The sequence below is a fragment of the Oncorhynchus mykiss genome, chromosome 25 (genome assembly GCF_057628025.1).
Source record: "Oncorhynchus mykiss isolate SJ-2025 chromosome 25, ASM5762802v1, whole genome shotgun sequence".
In the NCBI taxonomy this organism is placed as follows: domain Eukaryota; kingdom Metazoa; phylum Chordata; class Actinopteri; order Salmoniformes; family Salmonidae; genus Oncorhynchus; species Oncorhynchus mykiss.
The window spans coordinates 55,397,551-55,419,502 of NC_143046.1; the positions used below are offsets into that span (position 1 = coordinate 55,397,551).

The 21,952-nt window shown below is 41.6% G+C and overlaps 2 protein-coding genes across 3 annotated transcripts; one reads left to right on the forward strand and one right to left on the reverse strand.

The window, feature by feature from the left end:
* Positions 1 to 4,895: 4,895 nt before the first annotated feature.
* On the reverse strand, positions 4,896 to 17,068 carry cmpk2 (cytidine/uridine monophosphate kinase 2). Of its 2 annotated transcripts, none has more exons than XM_021584478.3 (5): positions 16,282 to 17,068; positions 8,575 to 8,689; positions 8,189 to 8,390; positions 7,173 to 7,406; positions 4,896 to 5,664 (listed from the first exon to the last, which is right to left on the reverse strand). In XM_021584478.3, exons 1-5 carry the CDS (start codon positions 16,867 to 16,869, stop codon positions 5,544 to 5,546), a joined length of 1,260 nt encoding a protein of 419 aa, XP_021440153.3. In that variant the 5' UTR covers positions 16,870 to 17,068; the 3' UTR covers positions 4,896 to 5,543. The 2 variants fall into 2 exon arrangements, with proteins under 2 accessions (XP_021440153.3, XP_090076697.1); XM_090220571.1 differs by lacking the exon at positions 16,282 to 17,068 and adding an exon at positions 10,264 to 10,695.
* On the forward strand, positions 10,742 to 21,945 carry LOC110504183 (S-adenosylmethionine-dependent nucleotide dehydratase RSAD2). The gene is made up of 4 exons (XM_036962308.2): positions 10,742 to 10,923; positions 18,550 to 18,768; positions 18,897 to 19,034; positions 19,326 to 21,945. The coding sequence occupies exons 1-4, from the start codon at positions 10,921 to 10,923 to the stop codon at positions 19,374 to 19,376; spliced, it is 411 nt and encodes a 136-aa protein (XP_036818203.2). The 5' UTR covers positions 10,742 to 10,920; the 3' UTR covers positions 19,377 to 21,945.
* Positions 21,946 to 21,952: the final 7 nt, after the last annotated feature.

The following is a 21,952-nucleotide window of genomic DNA, read 5'->3' on the forward strand; positions in this document are numbered from 1 at the left end:
TGGCCCGGGTCCAAAAGGCTTCTTCACAGCTTCTACTCCTGAACAGCTAATCAAATGGCTACCCCACCCCTCCCCCCACGCACACACATTTTTACGCTGCTGCTACTCTCTGTTTATTATCTATTCATAGTCACTTTACCTCTCTCTACCTATATGTACATATTACCTCAATTACCTTAACTAGCCTGTGCATTAACTAGCCACATTGACTCTGTATATACTGTAGCCTCGCTACTGTTATTTTATTGTTGCTCTTTAGTTATGTCATTTTTCTATTTTCTTATTTTCTATTTTATTTTTTAATTATTTTATTTCTGTTTATTTTAGTAAATACCTTCCTAACACTTATTTTTCTTAAAACTGTTTTGTTGGTTAAGGGCTTGTAAGTAAGCATTTCACTGTAAGGTACCTGTTGTATTCGGTGCATGTGACAAATACAATTTGATTTGATTTGAAAAGGACAGTTCACTGAATATTACCCTAAATATTGACTATCTACAGTGTTAGTACAATGTCATAAAGAGTCTATGAATGTAAAGTGTGACCAGAATCTAGAAAATCAAGATAATTCTGTCATTTACAGTACAATATCAAGACGCACTTATTTTAATCCTTCTATCCCCTGTATACATCAATGTCAAAACACTGTCCCTTGATCAAATTAAACCCGTTCCTCACTGTTGTCTTCTCCAGATCGAAAACTGAAGTTTCTCCCCCACTAATCCTCCTCCGAGATGATGATGGTGCTGGGCCAGTGGGGGGCTGCTGCCACCCTCCCACTGTGTCTAGAGGGCAGAGCGGAGGAGGAAGGGGGAGGCAGGGCCTACCTGCCAGCTGGAGGATTCTGAGGAGGGCTGAAGGATTGTGCAGCCACTGAAGGGCCATGATGGGGCCCAAGGAATCTCCCCCTCCTTGTCCCAGCCTCCCCTTACCCAGACAGACAGAACCCATCCCTGCCTGTCTGCACGGGCCAACTCGGCCCCACCACCACCACCAAATGAGTCAGTCCCCATACTGCTATATCTGGCAGCCAAGCCCGGTGGAAGGGTCCATGCCAGGGCACCAGACTCCCCCCTCTCCCTCCCCTACTACCATCCCCACCCCCACCCCCCATGCCCTCACCACTCCCCTCACATCACGGTCCCCATCCCTCCTCTCCACACCACGCTCATTATTCATGTTCTGAGGGACAGCTTTCATTTGATCTATTACTTATAACGGGACCGGGGTTGCTTTGCTGCTGCCTGGATCTTTCGTCATTTGAATGGAGTTTTTTTCTACGGCTGGGTCTCTGTTGTGCTGATGAGATGTTGACGGGAGTAGTGTAGTGGAAAGGGTCCCCATTGCTGGACTATACCTGTTCTTCTCAGACAGACCACTCCTTCCTTTATCCAGCAGGGCACTGGGTTTGACTCTTTTTTTCCCCTGAACCTTCAGTGTGCTACACTCTTGGAAGTAAGGGTACGGTGTCGTCCCCTGGGGTACAAAATAATCACAATGCACAAAGTACACTCAGAGGTACAACGTAATACACTCACATGGCACTATCTTTTAGGGTACATGTGTGGATAAAGAGAATGATCCTAGATCTTTGCACTCCATATTTTTAATATATACTGTAAGGGAAAGGAAAGGGAAGGTGGACACCTAGTCAGTTGTCCAACTGAATGCGTTCAACTGAAATGTGTCTTGCGCATTTAACCCAGCCCGTCTGAGTCAGAGAGGTGCAGGGGGGGGGGGCCTGCCTTAATCGACATCCACGTCCGTAGGTACAATCATCACACTCTCACTCTCAAGAAAAGGGGTACAATGTGAAGGTATATTTCTGTTTCCCAGGGTACCAATGCATTTAGTGTATCCTCAATATCCTTAATTTCAACAATTATTCATATTTGTCACCTAAAACGAATGGCTTCATCACTGGGGCGGTACCCTAAAAAGGCAAATTTGTACCATAATTATTATCATCATCATCATATTTCCCAGTATCCTCTAACAGGTAGATTTTTTTTTGTTGTTGAGTTTTTAATATGTGTTTTTTGCATGTAGACCTACTGTCACGATCGTCGTAAGAAGCGGACCAAAATGCAGTGTGGTATGTGTTCATGATGATATTTTAATTAAAGAAAGCACTGAACACTGAATACAAAACAATAAACGACCGTGACGCCATAAGAACTGTGCTGACACAAGCAACTAACACAGACATAGATAATCACCCACCAAGTACCCACAGAATATGGCTGCCTAAATATGGTTCCCAATCAGAGACAACGATAGACAGCTGCCTCTAATTGAGAACCAATCTAGGCAACCGTAGACATACAGTTTACCTAGAACGGAAACAGCCCCATAAACATACAAAACCCCTAGATAAGACAAAAAACACATACATCACCCTTGTCACACCCTGACCTAACCAAAATAACAAGGAAAACAAAGAATACTAAGGTCAGGGTGTGACACCTACATTGATTGATTGATTTATCTTATGCTACACAAAGATAAATAACATACGTTTTTCTAAACAAATACCAATTGGTTAGTTAGATTTTTTTGTACCCATTATGGAAATGGTTGTTCCACTTTAAATGGCTTAGGTAGTCTCCACACAATGTTTCTAGCCCTGACAGTCATTATGAATGCAGGTTGCGGTTGAATAAAAATTCAGACTGTTGGATATGCTAACTCTGGCTGTATTCCAATAGGAATTACAAATCACTTAGCAAGCCAGCATAATGTGACTTGCAGTTAGTTTTTTTTTCTCCCATCTTTATTTAACCAGGTAGGCTAGTTGAGAACAAGTTCTCATTTACAACTGCGACCTGGCCAAGATAAAGCATAGCAGTGCGACAAAAACAACAACACAGTGTTACACATGGGATAAACAAACGTACAGTCAATAACACAATAGAAAAATCTGTATACAGTGTGTGCAAATTAAGTAAGGAGGTAAGGCAATAAAATAGGCCATAGTGGCGAAGTAATTACAATTTAGCAATTACCACTGGAGTGATAGATGTGCGGATGAGGATGTGCAAGTAGAAATACTGGTGTGCAAAAGAGCAGAAAAACAAAAACAAATATGGGGATGAGGTAGGTAGTTGGTTGGATGGGCTATTTACAGATGGGCTGTGTACACCTGCAGCGATCAGTAAGCTGCTCTGATGCTTGAAGTTAGTCGGGGAGATACAAGTCTCCAACTTCAGTGATTTTGGCATTTCGTTCCAGTCATTGGCAGCACAGACCTGGTTAGGGTTAGGGTTGTTAGGGTTGTTTTGCAAGCCTAAGCAGTAAGGGTTGCAAAATCCTAGTTGGGAAATTCCTGGAAACGGGAGGGGTAAGCAGTGTTTTACCAATTTAAGTGGTCCACGGTAGATGTTTGCCACTTACAAGGAACAAATGGCTTTGTTACTGTGGTGGTACTATATAAAAGCAAAAATTATGCTTTTGTACCTGTGGAGAAAGGTACTATCTGAGGTATGACCTGGGGTACAATCATGTACCTATAACTAAAAGTAAAAAGAAGGACCTTACAGTGTAGCACGCTAATGACAAGCAGTTGTACCCCGTTTTGGAACAAAACTAAACCTATATTTCCAAAAGTGTACGTTTATGGACTGAAATGTTCCCTTGAATTTAGTTATTCGCTTTTTTTTCTTCACGAAAACAAAAGTTGGATCTTTGTGTGATAGCGCCATCTTGTTTGGATGTAACGTACATTGCTCAGGACTACATTAAGCCTTGGGGTGGAACATTCAGTAACATCACTGTTGAATGTTCTGCAGCCAAGAATGACGAGAAATGAACAACATCTACGAAATGTGTTCGACATCATGCTACTACCACATAACTATACAGTTCTGCCTTGAGCCTATGACACACGACGCCAAAGTCGATTGGCCTGTGGCATTACTGGCTCCAGCTGTTCTGCTCTCCCACCGCAGAACTTTAGTGAACTCTTGAGACAGAAGCTGTGCTACTCAGTTTTACATTTTAGATTTGAAAGGAATATCTATAAACATGAGCAGAGCTTTTTCTCTGAGTAACTGCTGAAATCCAATACATTTTTAGTCAGACTTGCAGTAAACAATTGGAAACGCCGCCCTGGAAACGTATAAAATGCCTGGAGGCTGATACAATTTTCACTCCTTGTAACACCAATTGTTTCGGACTATACTGCACAGACTTGCCCTACCTGAATAATTTCAACAAACATAATATAATTCCCAGGAATATATGTTACAAAAATAATTCTGGATGTTAGTATTCAAAATGATAGCATCTCTCCGGCCATTGAAAACACTGAGCGCGGTAATTGGAAGAAGAGGTTGCCTCTGCTGATGCATCACTGTAAAAGAGATGGGTCACTCTGTCTTCTCCGGCCCACAGTCTTGCCAAGATCATATGAACTAAAACCTCTTAATTAATCTTCCCATCACTGACCAAATACAGCTTCCTACAGCATAAATTAGTTACTGTATATGTTCAAGTGTGGGTGTGTGTGTGCATTGGTGATAGAGGGAAGGGAGAGATACAGAGAGCGAAGAGGGAGAGGAGAGAAAGAGTGTTTGTGTGCATATGTTTTTGTGTACATTGTGTGTGTGTGTGCACGTGTGTGTATGTGCATGAGTGCACAGTTTGCATTTTCATAAGCACATAATGTACACTGCTTTCACTGCCTCATATGCAGTCATTCTCAGTGGCGCAATACATGGCATCTGTCACAGAGGTGAGGTGTGCTTTTCAAATGCACAGCTCACTCACTTACATTGTAGTTGACAACGACCTGCATCAAAGCATCAGAGTACCTGTGCATAAAGAAAACACTGACATTGCACTGTATAATACTCCTTATATAAGACACTCGGACAAGAACAGCTCAGAGCCAGATGCCTGGTATATTCAATATGTTTCCTTTAATTTGAAATAGTACTCAAACAAATGAGCAGTGTTATTGTAATGTGAAATGTATCATATTGCTCTGTGTGTGCGTTTTAATCCCTGGGTCCATATAGCTACTTCAAAAGGAAAATGTAGAGTTAGCTGCTGGCCCATACGTTTCAATGAAATAGAAGTGACTGATGGCTATACAAACCCTCCCTTTCATTTCCTGAATCTCAGGCCTAATAAAAATGGTTGTCACCGCGGGCTGTCTGGCTGCATATCCCTAAGTATCACTACTGACAGAACACAATGGCATTCATAATAACGTTTCTCCTCATCTCACTGATGGCAGTCATACAGAATAGGGCATGTTGTGACATGCACTGGTCGGGGTCTTGGTTCTATCTGTGTGCGTGTGTGTGTGAAGGAGAGAGACTGTGTGCTACTGTGTGCAGGCATGATTGTGTGTGTGTGAGTGTGTAGTACTGGCCCTTTGCCATATGAGGCTTATCCACAGTCCAGATCCTCTACTACACCCTGCCCTCTTCTCACTAGCCCTGCCTCTGTCAAATCAATGGCACTCTACTACCACCTAGTGGACCACAACAGAATATTAGCCATCTGGGGCAAGACTGGGAGAGGAGGAGAGGAGCTGTTTACAAGTGGCATTTTTCCCTAATTAAAAGTAGCACTTGTTGGAGCACTTGGTCTGGAGAAGGACTGGCATCCACAGTGATGCAGGCCGGGCCCTCAATCCGCTGGTAAGCCTCCTCCACTCTGCAGACAAAGAGAATAAGTAATTATGTCCCACAAATTAACAAAGCACTTAAAATCTGGGTCAGCAGTACCTTTGAGATGGTATACCAAATTAATTGCTTTTCCTGATCACATGAACTAACCAGGAAAAAGCTAAGGGCCATAAGGATGAGTAAAGCTATAAAATAATGATCACAATGGTTTTTGATAGTTGTATGTCAATTTTAGACTGCAAATTGCTATGCCTTTGCCTGGTTCATCCATATACCGTAATATATTTCACATAATAAGTACCAAAACATATGGCCATAGTGGACATTGAGCAATAGTAAGAACAATGTTCTAGAAGATTATAAAACAACAACTGACAGCACACAATCATCATGCCAGAGGTTTGGACAGGTGATGGACTGAGAGCCAGAGTCCAGACTGTCAACAGTGATCAACAGCTGTCTTCCTTGAGGATAATGACTGCTCATTGAATATCTGGTGAGTCCATGTGAAAAGCATTCATCCCAAATGGCACCCTATTCCCTATATGGGGCACTACTTTTGACCAGAGCCCAAAAGGCCGAGGTCAAAGGTAGTGCACTATGTAGGGAATAGGGTGCCATTTGGGACAAAGCCCAGGATGTCAGCGGGTAGAATGAACGAAAGTTGCCATCGACCAGTCTGACTACTAGCAGTGCGTAATGGAGCAGACCAACTCAGCAACAAATCACTTGTTCTTTCCTCATCAGATGGTTCCCCTCGGGATGGGAACTGATTGTTAAGTGTTTGATGGGTCAGACTAAGACGGAGTAGGACCTGATGTCCACTCAATTAGGTACAGTAGTGTGTGTGTGTGTGTGTGTGTGTGTGTGTGTGTCTGTGTGTGTGTATAGGGTGTGTATAGGGTGTGGACATGTTTAACTAAACTTGTGGGAACCAGAATAGTAAACAAACCAAAATTTAACCAACTGGGGACATTTTGTCAGTCCCCACAAGGAAAAGGGTTCATTCTAGGGGGTTTATGGTTAGAATTAGAAGTTAGGTTCAGGAAAGTAGGATTTTCAATGGGAATCAATTGTATGTGCCCCCTAGGTTGGTTAAACAAGACTGTGTGTGTGTGTGTGTGCGTGCAGATCACAGTTAGTGATGCTCATCTGACCACTTCAATTCAGCAGTGTGTAAGGTCTGTTAATAAACCGCTGCAAAGTGTGTGCGTTCCCCACATCTTTATACATACACCGAAACAGTAGGTGCTGTCAATATGTTGGAGTAGAACATGTAATATGTACTACTATATATCTACTCACTTCAGTATTGTGAGCTGTATCACATTCTAATACAGTGGTAAACTTGAAGTATAGTTTCGTCTGAATTTCAGTCATCTTACTTTTTTGGTTAAAGTAGAGGGGGGATAGATGAAGGGGAGACACTGTAGGAAGGTTGGACACAGAGATCAAACCTCGGCCTCTGCGGTCGACATGTGCGCTTGAGACAGGTGTGTTCCCACTAGACCACAGGCTCTGCACAAGAAATCTTACTTCTGTCTGAACAGGTGATTGGCCTCCAGCTCCTCCTCCTCCATGGTCTTGTCCTGACCTCTGACCTGTAGCCTCCTCATCCTCTCCTGTGAGCTGAGGCTGAGCATCAGCACCAGGCTGGGCCTCAGGAGGTCCCCTGGCCAGCCATACACCTCACTGCCAGCCTGGGGCAGGTTACCCAGCTTACCACCCACCGCCGTGGCAATGGCGTAGGCTGCTGTGCTGTGCCAGTACCTGGGAGGAATGGAGAGTATAGGGAGATAGTGGGTTGTTGTGAGCCTCAAAGACCAGAGACTATGTCTGGTCTACTGGTGTTGTTTGGTGGTTCATTCACAGCTATGTTGAAAATTGGAACCTTTGCTGTGCTTTTTTTTTTATGACATTAAAGTGGCATAGCCTACTAAGGCAGTTACACATACGATTTTCACCATACAATGCCGTGTCCGAATACCTCTACTTGCTTTCTAAACAGTAGGCTGTTTGGGTATGTGAAAATAGAACGTTTTATAGCATGGGATATTTATTTTGGACCGAAGCTTGTCGCCTGCCTCCCCGTCTTTGGGACAACGACTCCCATTGTTAGGGCGGAGGCGTGCATCTCATCATTATATACAGATCTCTGGTGTAAGCATACGGTAAACGCTCATAAAAATGAAAAATAACAATTATGAACTTTCATTCGTAGGCTAGGTTGCAGTCCCCTCATGATTGGTATAGGGAGAAGTTGAGTATCATGTAGCAGCCTAAACCTATGGATGTTACAGTGAGCTGGGTGAATGGAATATGAATCATCCAATATGCTGTAATAAAAACAAGTTCATGCTCCTAAAAAAAATACGATTTTCCTCCCTCATCTTAAACGGCACCGACAGCCACTGAGGGTTAGTACACGATGTGTCGTTTTAGTAAGAAGTAGGCAAAACAGATTTCAGACACAGCCATACATTCAGAAGAGATGACATATCCCAACTCATCAAACTTGCTACAACACCAAAGCTATTTCATCCTGCCCTTACCTGTCTACAATGACAGGTGCTTGTCTGGCCTCCTGGCCTATCTGTCCTGCTGTCAGGTAATTCCCAAGGGCGTAGAAGGCCCTGCGGATGAGGGGGGGCTCAGTGTCGAAGCGGGCCCTCCATGGGGACAGACACTGCGGAGGGGACTTCAGGAGAGTGGCCCCCAGTGCCTCCGTCAGGGACTCAGTCAGAGTGGTTTTCCCTGAGCAGTAGTGGGAATAGAGAGAAATTAGAGAAGGAAAAAAAGCATTGTAACTGACTGAAAGAGCATTCAGTTTTGTATGACCTGAGTTTTTCCTGATCGAAAGGAAAGGAAAACTCCTGGCCGTATACAATCGGCCACATTGAATTGGCAAGGACAATAGTGAAGTAGTAATGGTGTTAACCTGTAGCATCCAATCCCTCTATGACAATAACAGGAAAGTCCGTTTTCTCCTTAGACTCGAGTCGCTGGTCCACAAGCTCCAGCACTGCCTTGGACTCCGGGATGATGTCAACACACTACAGATGAGGAGCAAAGTAGATGGAGATGAGATAAGGTTGTAGTTGGCCTGTGTGAATATCATGTTATTCCTTTCTCCACCACTGGAGTGTGACATTGCTAGGTTTTTATTTTGTCCCTGACTGCACACAGTATTACGCAGGCTTATATAGTTTACCACAGCATGAGTCATAATACCCATACTCAAACACGGAAATGGTTCCAATAGTTTTTCCACCATTCATTTTATCCATTGTGGATTTTAGAAACACTTCAAATAAGCTGTGTTTCGTGTAGGTTTACCCTGGCGCGACATTTTGATAACCGTGTAAATCCATCTCGGACAAGGTGACATTTTGATAACCGTGTAAATCCCTCTCGGACAAGGTGACAAGACATTTTGATAACCGTGTAAATCCCTCTCGGACAAGGTGACATTTTGATAACCGTGTAAATCCCTCTCAGACAAGGTGACATTTTGATAACCGTGTAAATCCCTCTCGGACAAGGTGACATTTTGATAACCGTGTAAATCCCTCTCGGACAAGGTGACATTTTGATAACCGTGTAAATCCATCTCGGACAAGGTGACATTTTGATAACCGTGTAAATCCCTCTCGGACAAGGTGACAAGACATTTTGATAACCGTGTAAATCCCTCTCGGACAAGGTGACATTTTGATAACCGTGTAAATCCCTCTCAGACAAGGTGACATTTTGATAACCGTGTAAATCCCTCTCGGACAAGGTGACATTTTGATAACCGTGTAAATCCCTCTCGGACAAGGTGACATTTTGATAACCGTGTAAATCCCTCTCAGACAAGGTGACATTTTGATTACCGTGTAAATCCCTATCGGACAAGGTGACATTTTTACCCCCTTTTTCGTGATAATGATCTTGTCTCGTCGCTGGAACTCCACCACGGGCTGCCGAGAGGAGAAGGTCGAGTCATGCCTCCTCCGAAACATGACCCGCCAAGCCACGCTCCTTAACACCCGCTTGCTTAACCTGGAAGCCAGCCGCACCAATGTGTCGGAGGATACACCGTTTAACTAACAACCGATGTCAGCCTGCAGGCCACTCTAGGCGGGCCACGAAATAAATAAATGCTGAAACTAATGTTGGACAATCAAATTCGAGATGTAAACAAACAAAATGAGTTAAGCCTGGGTCAATAACACAGGCCTTATTTAACACTGCTCCAATGAAACGAGGCCCGCCACGCATTTATCAAAGCTCAAATGATCTCACTCTTTTTACAGTTCTACAGGAATATTAAACTATACGTTGAATAAAAGTGTTATTTTTATTGTAATTGTAACAATTGTGGGATGGTACCATGTGTGATAGATAACAGCTGGCATATTATTAGTAAGAAACTCTGTTTCCTACTATAGGCAGCTGGCTGCATAGTTATTGCAACATTGTAACTCTCCACTGCAGATGTTAAAGTAAAATTTCCCTTCTGCCCGGTAAGGGACCTCCTATATGTGCACGCGCGCACCCACATTTTCTACCAGGCTAATCATAGAATTACATAGATAATTGGAGCCTATGTCTTTCTATTAAAAAAAATACGTGGTGGGCCTACCTTTTTAACAGACACAGTTATGATATCCATAGATGTCGGTATAGCCAAATCCTCCAATACTGTCACATGCAATCCTTAAAAACCAGGGCTCGAATTGAGTGAGGGTATCCCATACCCTTTGTTAAGGAAAAGAGCAAAAAGGATATCTATTGTTTGCTTTATATTTTGAAATAAATACATAAAAAGTATCCAGATTAAATAAAGCGTTCTATAACAATGCTTAACTCGATGATGCCTTATGGTAGAAACGAGTTTTAAAATGGCCGCGAAGGACGTGACTCCGATGCAAAAAGGGATATATTGATGACTCTCTATGACATTCTGAGGCTGAGCTGCAGCTTATAATATTCGAGGAGATTTTTTGTTTTAAATGACTTTGCTATTCTGTCCCTATTAATTGAGCTTTTCACTTTCTGAAAAGAGAAGATGTTTGCTTAAACCCAGGAAGCTTTTAGGGAAGCACTTCTGTTGCTGGGTTATGCAATAGACAAGTAGCCAGCAGTTGAAGCTTCCATTTTTCTGCATCGATAGAGCCTCTGTCTGGGTGGAGAGGTAACTTTTGAAAGTGCCATGCTTAGATTCATAAGGATGTCTAAGAATTAATTATTTGAAAAACAGCATTGCAAACAAGACACTCTGGTTTGACATGGGAAATATATGGTAAGAATGCCTATTTCTCTGTCCGTTCTTCCCCATTTTCACTATCCACCTTTCTTTTGAGACTTTTTCAGCGCAGCATTTTCTCTTGATTGCAAGCAGGTTTTTCCCTAATCAACACACAAAGAAATATACAAAATGATTTTAATAGAGTCATTGGTGATTTCATCAACGTAATCTATATTAGGCTATGTCATTGACATTTAACTGGTTACATAGCCTATTAATCAGATGTGTTAAAAATCTTATTTAATTTGCAGCATACGCCTATGAATTGGGACGCTATTATGCTCAGTTCCTGAGACTTTCAGCTGAGAAAAAAGTTGGGCCAAAGCAAAACCTATTGCCGACCCCTGCTGTACACAGTTTAGCTGGGATAGGAGAGGGGGCTGCAGTGCGGCAGAATGTCCAGTGCTGGCCCTGTCTGTAAATTCAGAGCGTTGTCAGATTGTCAGTTCATAAATTCAGAGCATTTCTCTCTTGGAGCCTTCAGAGCACACACTGGACTCTGGTCGAGGAGTAGGGTTGATCCGAGCGTTCTGACCTCACAACAGCAGTCAAGCACCAAAGCTAACTGGTTAAAGTTGGCAAGCTTGCTAGTTACTTCCAGACACAAATGAGAGAAAACCTCACTCTGACTATTTTACTCACTCTGACTATTTTACTCAAACTAGCAGAGCTGGTTAAGACTGTTTTCATAGTAGCGTGTTAGTGACTGTAACTGTGCTGCTAGTGTAACTAGTGATGTACTGACATTAAACTTTTGGCCAATACTGATATCTGATATTCAACATTTTTGCTGCCTTTTTAGCATTCTAGTACAGTTAAATAGTTAACATGCACACATGGATGCAGCAGTCTAAGGCACTGCATCTCAGTGCAAGAGGCGTCACTATAGTCCCTGATTCGAATCCAGGCTGTATCACCTCCGGCCGTGATTGGGAGTCCCATAGGGCGGCGCACAATTGGCCCAGCGTCGTCCGGGCCGTCATTGTAAATAAGAATTTGTTCTTAACTGACTTGCTTAGTTAAATAAAGGTTACACACACACACACACACTGACCCAAAAAATATTTTGGTGGCATTTACGTATGTCCCCATTACCAGTAAAACATAATCAAAACCTATTTCTTTCACTTACTTGCTGTGCTGTTTCATTGTTCATTTCAGTCGTTTCCTTCTCAACCAGGATTTCTATTAGAGGTCGACCGATTATGATTTTTCAATGCCGATACTGATACCGATTATTGGAGTACCAAAAAAATCTGATACCGATTAATCAGCCGATTTTTATACATATATTTGTAATAATGACAATTACAACAATACTGAATGAACACTTTTATTTTAACTTAATATAAAACATAAATAAAATCTATTTAGTTGCAAATAAATAATGAACATGGTCAATTTGGTTTAAATAATGCAAAAACACAGTGTTGGAGAAGAAAGTAAAAGTGCAATACGTGCCATGTAAAAAAGCTAACGTTTAAGTTCCTTGCTCAGAACATGAGCAACATGAGTCTTCAATATTCCCAGTTAAGAAGTTTTAGGTTGTAGTTATTATAGGAATTATAGGACTATTTCTCTCTACATCATTTGTATTTCATATACCTTTGACCATTGGATGTTCTTATAGGCACTATAGTATTGCCAGCCTAATCTCAGGAGTTGATAGGCTTGAAGTCATAAACAACGCAATGCTTGAAGTACAGCGAAGAGCTGCTGGCAAACGCAGGTGGCAAAAGTGCTGTTTGAATGAATGCTTACGAGCCTGCTGCTGCCTACCACCACTCAGTCAGACTGCTCTATCAAATATGAAATCAAAGACTTAATTATAGTATAATAAACACACATAAATACGAGGAAACTATCTGGAAACTATAATTTAGAAAACAAAACGTTTATTCTTTCAGTGAAATACATTGCTAAGAATAAGGAAAATGACTAAAGTTTCAACTGGTTATTGTTTTCAGGCTGGTTGTATTGGTGCTAGCTAGGTAGCAAGCTAAAGCTAGTTACCCCAGAAGTTGCGGTCGAATAAATTATGCTTTATTACCAATGCAGTATTGTAAACATACCATTCGTGGCCGGTGTTTGCTTGTTTGCAGACGTTTTTGTACAGCTTTGACAGTGCTACTATATATTTTTTGACATGCAAAGACCCAATTGGCGTTCCATAGTATGTATGTCTTGAAGCTAATTGCAGTGATGGTATTACTGTGTAACTCCAGTAGTAACTCCAGTAGGGCAACATCTGAAAAATAACGGACTTGGTAGTGTTAACCGGTGCTCGACCAGTCGGCGAAAGCCAACATCACCAACAACAGAGAATGATTGATTGTCAAGGGCAATGAATTCCAGTATCTTCACTTTGATTGATTTTGCCTTTAAGTTGACTCTCTGAAATGTTCTTACTCTTTCAAATGACTGCTCGACCTGTTGACTGCTCGATCCACACAGCAGACATTGTGTGGGCTAGGTTAGAAATGCTGTGTTGCACGTCTAGCGCAACATTTTACATGGCGTTATTATGTCATGTACCTACGTTATATAGGTATGCACGGTAGCTTTGACATCGGTTTTTGACATCGGCTTTAAACTAGACATCCGATATGTTCACGGATATATAAGTGTAACAGTGTTGCTTCCGTCCCTCTTCTCGCCCCTTCCCGGGCTTGAACCAGGGACCCTCTGCACACATCGACAACAGTCACCCTCGAAGCACCATTATCCACCGCTCCACAAAAAAAGCGGCCTTGCAGAGCTAGGGAAACAACTACTTCAAGGTCTCAGAGCGAGTGACGTCACCGATTGAAACGCTATTAGTACACACCCCGCTAACTAGCTAGCCATTTCACAAGGGTTACGCATGTAACTCAACCCCCTTTTGACCTCCTTTTCTGCAGCAACCAGTGATCCGGGTCACGGCACCAATGTAACAGTGTTGCTTCAATCTCTCTCCTCGCCCCTACCCGGGCTCAAACCAGGGACCCTCTGCATACATCGACAACAGTCATCCTCGAAGCACCGTTACCCATTGCTGCACAAAAAACACGGCCCTTGCAGAGCAAGAGAAACAACTACTTCAAGGTCTCAGTGCGAGTAACGTCGCAGATTGAAACGCTATTAGTGCGCACCCCACTAACTAGCTAGCCATTTCACACCGGTTACACTAGCAACAACTGAATTATTTTATTTTGTTGTCAACCTTTACTGACACCTGTCATATTCAACGGGTGTTGCACATTCATTCATTAATCAGTTATTCTGAGCTCCGGCACACTCAAACGAGAGACTGCTCTGAAACTGGTACATAGCCAAACTGAATTTACTTTTGTAAATTCACTCTGGTGTTTTTTTGGAGATGTTTACTGACACAGTTCGTTGTGCGTTCGTATAGTCATCAGTTATTCTGTGCTCTGGCACACTCATTCGAGAGTGCTCTGAAATCGGAGTAGATACCCAGAGAGAATTTACGAAAGCACATATTTTCAGCATTTATCCCAAAACTAGGGATGCACGATATATCGGTGAACATATCGGAATTGGACGATATTAGCTAAAAATGCCACCATCGGTATGTCTAGGTTAATGCAGATGTGCAAAACCCGATGTCAAAGCTGACGGGCGTACCTATATAACGTAGATACATGCCGTAATGACGCCACGTATAATTTTGAGCTACACGTGCAACACAACATTCATAGCCCAGCCCACAATGTCTGCTGTATGGATCAAGCAGTCAACAAGTCGAGCAGTCATTTGAAAGAGTAAGAAAATTTCAGCGAGACAACTCAAAATACAAAATCCATTAAAGCCGAGATAATGGGATTCACTGCCCAATCGTTCTCTGTCATGGGTGATGTTGGCTTTGTCCAACTGGTCGGCACCGGTACATACTACCAAATGTGCAATTTTTCAGATGTTACCCTACCGAAGTTACACAGTAATAGCGTCACTGCTATTAGCTTCAAGACATACATACTATGGAACGCCATTTGGATCTTCGCATGTCAAAAAGATACAGTAGAAAGCTGTACAAAAAGCTGTACAAAAAAGTGTGCAAACAAGCAAACACCGGCCACGAACGATGTGTTTACAATACTGCATTGGTAATAAAGCCTAATTTGCTCAACAGCAACTTCTGGGGTAGCTAGCTTTAGCTTGGTACCTAGCTAGAACCAATACAACCAGCCTGTAAACAAAGACCAGTAGAAACTGCAGTCATTATTCTTAGGAATCCTTGTGAGTAAGTATTAGCTAGGTTGCCACTTGTTGTTCGCCTATTGAAATTGAGCTTCAGTTCATGAAAATAAATAGCTAGCCAGCTACTTAACCCTGTTGCCCAAAGCTAACGTTATGAACAGCCAGCTAGCTTCATCTGGCTAATGAGGCTCGACCGGAGTTGGTTATGTGTTGTGAAGCTAGCCACAATAAAGATTAGGCACAATAGTAGAATTTGGAGTTTGCCTTCAAAATAAAAGTGTCATTGACAGCGATGCAATTTAATACAATTAGTATAATTATGCCATACTTAAAAAAAAAAAAGACTAACCGTTAAGTCCACTATTGTGGCTAATCCTTATTGTGGCTAGCTTCACATAGATGGGTCCGACCCCCATCATTCAAATACAAACTGTTTTATAAATTAGGGTTATTTTAGATGACACCTAGCTATATAGTTAGCTAGCTAACTATAGCTACTGAAACAGCACTGTAGGTGAGCAAGACAACTTTACCAGCATCATAGCATTCGTATCGATGAATCGTAGTGTAATCAATGTGTAATAACTATGTAAAAAATTTATGAATGCGTTAAATTATTATGTGACGTGCAGTCATATTCAGGTCCTGATTGGTCAACAAGCTTATTTGACATGTCAAATAGTGTTATCGCCTGGTCATTGTTTTATTTTTGACACGCAAAGACCTAAACAGAGTTCCTTAGCAAAGACCCAAACGGCATCCCATAGAAATCCTGGTTGAGAAAAAAAAAGACTGAATACGAAACAGGGACTGTAGTGACGCCTCTTGCACTGAGATGCAGTGCCTTAGACTGCTGCGTCCATGTGTGTGTGTTAACTATTTAACTGTACTAGAATGCTTAAAAAGCCGCTAAAATTGTAAATACCGGTTATTGGTGTCTATTTTTATACAAGGAAAATAACGGATAACAGTATTGGCCAAAAATGTCAAATTGGTGCATCACTACCCAAAATCCTACGCAAACCAGATGTAACTAATTTCGAGGGTTTTAGGATTACAAACCGGCCAGCTCTATACACATAATGACAACTGCACAAATACACGGCAACATGTGTCAACTGATTTGACACATAAAAGTGTCACTATTCAAACCTGTTGCAGAACTTTGTAGGCATCCTCAAAACTATAGAATACGTCATAGTTGATAATGTTGAGAGTTGAAGGATGATGCACTGGCTTTTCAGCAGGTACCACGCAGTATTTCTCCAACACCTCCACCCAACCGTCTTCTGTATTGGACCACAGGTGTTGCGACCACTGTCTGTCCTCTCCCCCGCACAAGTAGGAGCATACATAGACTGGGTCATTGCGAAGCAACTCGCCTAATACTCGTTCAGTCGCTGAGGACTTAGATGCGTCTTTTAGAAAATATCCTTTGATGACAGAATCTTTGACATTGGGCTGAAATATGGACATTTCCAAAATCGTACATTCTGGAGGTAACTCTTTTGAAAGTTTTTTTTTCAGTCCTCCATAAAACTTTGCTCTTTCAATTTTGTCATCGCTCTGCACATGGAGCGAGTAGCACATTTCATCAGCGAGGACATCTCTGAACACTTGTGGCCGCTCGCTCTGCTTGCTTGCTAGGGCGAAGTAGATTGGGTCAGAGTTCGTATCGAAGTCCACTGCAAAAACAGAAGAAGACCACTGGCCCAACCGGGACATCATGCGTCTTGCCATCTTGTATCAAACCACGAACGAAATGCACTTTCAGCTGAATCACAACTGACAGGCACGCATGATTTGGGAAACGAAACTTATGGCGCTTGACAAGCAAATCGAAACTCGAGCCACTTGATAATACCAAAAACGAAAGTGATAAGGTGTGCCTATCATAATATGGCTGTTACTTACTGTCCCATGGCCTCACCTAAATGACACAAATGAGTCAGCAAATTTGCTTAGCACTATTACGGTATGAAGGCCTATTCAAAGCGCAGGCTTTTTATTATAAGCACTAACGAATGTTGGCATGTAATAGGACTGCATTTGAATAAATACATTATTGTTCATTTTATTTTCAAGTTTTTAGAGCGCTGCAGTGGTGGTCATTTAGCCGAGTGCACCACTACTCATACAGTAGGTAGCCCACTGGGCACAGACGTCAGTCAACGTCTAGTTTTGATTTAACCTACATTTGGTTGAGTCGTCAAAGGTGAATTAAAAGTGAAATCGACAACAAAAAATGACCATGACATTGGATTTAGGTTCAAAGCAATTTTTGAAAATCCAACCAGTTATCCACGTTGATTCAACATGATCACATTTAATTGTTTGGTTGAAATGGCGTGGATTCAACCCGTTTTTGTGGGAGGCCTATTCAATTTTGGAATAGAAACTGCTCAGGTGACGTTATGAAGATCAGTTACATTACAACGCTAGGAGACGCTTCATTTATTGCGGAGTTGTGTTAGCCCTACATCAGAAGTTTCTACAGGACAGGACAGCTTGAAGACTAGTAATATTGTTCTCTACTCAAGTCGTGTTTGTGAAGATGTTCCTACTGTTCTGCATAAGTTTCCTCCAGTGCATCTTTGCAATTGTCCTGGCCTGGCATGGATCAATGTGCGAGGACAGCAGGTGCACGTCGTATCACAGTTCTCTTCTACAGGGAAAATCAACCCAAGTGTCAATTATATTTGGTCCTACTCATTGAGGAAGCAAAGATAGTTTTACAGCTTCTCAATGAATCTGGTAAATTTGCCCCAAGATTATATTTATGCATTTTAAAATTCCCTATTTCAATTCACATTATATGTTATTAGATTAGTATTACAGCCTATTTCTATCTAATTGAATATTATATTCAGTGTTTATTAATGTCATACACGATAGAGATGATTTCTTGGGGAAATTAGTCCAATAGTGCAAACATGAACTCCAGCTCCCAAGTGTCAGTATTGTCAGCAATGGCAGCATGATCACAAAGAAGTGGTTCCAAACGATGGTTTTCATTTTAGGTTCTGTGTTAAAATAAAACATGGTAGGCCAACCAACGTTACCCCGGTGATCTTCATTATATCATAAAGCACCCATCATAAACAAACAAACCACGTTATCCTCAGGGAAAAAAACAAGTTAATGTTATTTACACTAGATGTCAGCACTGGGTTAGTTTTGATATGAGGTCACAAAAAGCGAACTCAGAGAAGCATTTCACACTTTTTATTTGAAAGGCCTCGCAGTTGACCATCAAAGTGTTTTTAAAAACGACTTGTTGATATTTTCACTTCAATAAATATAAACAATCACATGGATGTCTGGATATGAATACATTTTGAATTCATTGGTGTTTCAAAATAACATTCTTTGAGAGATGATGTCAGTTTTATCACCAAAACTCTCCTTGGCGAATACCAGGACATTCTGGCCAATTCCTGTGACAGCTTTGACAAGGACACCATCCAGACATTTGGCAGAGCCCAGGGCAGGAAGAGCCACCTGGACAACCTCTTCAAGGTCTGTGAGTGGTGCCAGAAGTACAAAGTGGCGTTGAAAATCAACTCTGTGATCAACACCTTCAATGTGGATGAAGACATGAGAGAAAACATCACAGAACTCAACCCTGTAAGCTGGAAGGTTAGGGTGTTCCAATGCATTAACATTACACACCAGTAATGCTGTATCTGTGAATAGAGGTGTCTTCTCATACCATAGATGTAACAAATGAGTTGTATGGCCTTGACTTCACTGTGTGTGCTGTATAGGTGTTCCAGTGTCTGCTGATCGATGGCAAGAACAGTCTGAGGGAAGCAGAGAGGTTTCTCATCAGCGACCAGCATTTTCAGGTCTTCCTGGAAAGGCACAGCAGCATTAGCTGCCTGGTACCAGAGGCCAATCAGAAGGTATGGGACTGGACTTAAGACAATATTATATTTTTTTATTGTCATTTATTGATATTATGATGGTTCAACAACTACTACTCCATTAAATTTGTTTCCAAATGCTACTAAGGTTTAAAGTACACTATTAGAAAAAAGGGTTCCAAAAGGGTTCTTCTGCTGTCCCTATAGGAGAACCATTTTTGGTTCCAGGTAGAACCTTCTTTAGGTTGCATGTAGTACCCTCAATGGACAACATTGTAATACAACATAGTTGTGACATTAAAACGTTTCCTTTTTGTCCTGTCTTGTCAGATGAGAGCTTCCTACCTCATTCTGGATGAATATGTCAGGCCTTTTTATTAATCTGTTATTTTACATGATACTCACTCTACATTCAGTCTTAGCATGCCCTTTAAAGGAGACAGTCCTCGTCCATCAGAACTATTGAACAGCTGTCTAAATGCTTTGAGTTGTATAGACATGTACCTTGATCAGAGTGGATTTACAGGCTCTAAGAAGGGTGAAATAAGATGCCGTTTTGCATATATTTTATATTTATGTATTAGGTATGAGGTTTTATAGCAGTGATATTTTGATAATGGACTAGATTGTCAAGAAGCTCTTCTATGACCAGTTGGTGACCCTTTATAATAACTTTCAGGATTAAGCCTTTCTAAATGCTTATACAATTCTTTATAAATGATTCTTCATGTTCTAAATGCTTATGCGTTTCCTGGATTGCCGAGAGGGGAGGAAAGATCCATCCAAGTCCATCCTTGATGTTGGCGTGGAAGAGGCCTTTCAGTTCAGTGGCTTTGACGAGAAGATGTTCCTAAAGAGAGGAGGGAAATATGTGTGGAGCAAAGCTGACATGCGGCTCGAGTGGTGATCCACACATTATAATCAGTTATTGCTACACTTCTGTATGTATTTTCTGTATGTTTTTTTTATTAAAAAAATAGTTTCCGCCTGTATAACTGCACTTTACACTTAAATATTTATGATATTGTAAAAGTTATGTTGGAATCTTTTACTGCTATAGTGGCGCAAAAAAGTATTTAGTCATCCACCAATTGTGCAAGTTCTCCCACTTAAAAAGATGAGAGAGGCCTGTAATTTTCATCATAGGTACACTTCAACTATGACAGACAAAATGTGGAAAAAGTATTTGGTCAATAACAAAAGTTTATCTCAATACTTTGTTATATACCCTTTGTTGGCAATGACAGAGGTCAAACGTTTTCTGTTAGTCTTCACAAGGTTTTCACACACTATTGCTGGTATTTTGGCCCATTCCTCCATGCAGATCTCCTCTAGAGCAGTGATGTTTTCGGGCTGTTGCTGGGCAACACAGACTTTCAACTCCCTCCAAAGATTTTCTATAGGGTTGAGATCTGGAGACTGGCTAGGCCACTCCAGGACCTTGAAATGCTTCTTATGAAGCCACTCCTTCGTTGCCCGGGCGGTGTGTTTGGGATCATTGTCATGCTGAAAGACCCAGCCACGTTTCATCTTCAATTCCATTGCTGATAGAAGGAGGTTTTCACTCAAAATCTCACGATACATGGCCCCATTCATTTTTTCCTTTACACGGATCAGTCTTCCTGGTCCCTTTGCAGAAAAACAGCCCCAAAGCATGATGTTTCCACCCCCATGCTTCACAGTAGGTATGATGTTCTTTGGATGCAACTCAGCATTCTTTGTCCTCAAGTTGACAAGTTGAGTTTTTACCAAAACGTTCTATTTTAGTTTCATCTGACCATATGACATTCTCCCAATCTTCTTCTCGATCATCCAAATGCTCTCCAGCAAACTTCAGACGGGCCTGGACATGTACTGGCTTAAGCAGGGGGACATGTCTGGCACTGCAGGATTTGAGTCCCTGGCGGCAAGGTGTGTTACTGATGGTAGGCTTTGTTACTTTGGTCCCAGCTCTCAGCAGGTCATTCACTAGGTCCCCCTGTGTGGTTCTGGGATTTTTGCTCACCGTTCTTGTGATCATTTTGACCCCACGGGGTGAGATCTTGCGTGGAGCCCCAGATCGAGAGAGATTATCAGTGGTCTTGTATGTCTTCCATTTCCTAATAATTGCTCCCACAGTTGATTTCTTCAAACCAAGCTGCTTACCTATTGCAGATTCAGTCTTCCCAGCCTGGTGCAGGTCCACAATTTTATTTCTGGTGTCCTTTGACAGCTCTTTGGTCTTGGCCATAGTGGAGTTTGGAGTGTGACTGTTTGAGGTTGTGGACAGGTGTATTTTATACTGATAACAAGTTCAAACAGGTGCCATTAATACAGGTAACGAGTGGAGGACAGAGGAGCCTCTTAAAGAAGAATTTACAGGTCTGTGAGAGCCAGAAATCCTGCTTGTTTGTAGGTGACCAAATACTTATTTTCCACCATAATTTGCAAATAAATTCATAAAAAAATCCTACAATGTGATTTTCTGGATTTTTTTTACTCATTTTGTCTGTCATAGTTGAAGTGTACCTATGATGAAAATTACAGGCCTCTCTCATCTTTTTAAGTGGGGGAACTTTCACAATTCGTGGCTGACTAAATACTTTTTTCCCCACTGTATACCTTGAGGCGTTTGTGTACTGTACCTTTAATTAGTAGTAAAATTACACAACACAGCTACTCTACAGGGACAACTATTTAATCACTCACCGGATAATAATAACTTGCTTTTTGTATGTCCAGATTTGTTAGTTTTTCCTTATATGTCCTGTTATCCAATTTTTTACATGTTCTGTTCACCATCCAAGAGGCTTATTTGCACTTTCGTGTAGTATTTGGAATTTAGCACTTTGAGTGAAATGTGGGGAATTTATGAATACAGTTACTACTATTTGCAGTGTGTTACATCTGTCTCTGTATGTAATGTATCGCAAAAAAAAAAAAAAAAATAAAGATGACATTGCATGATAAAGAATGAT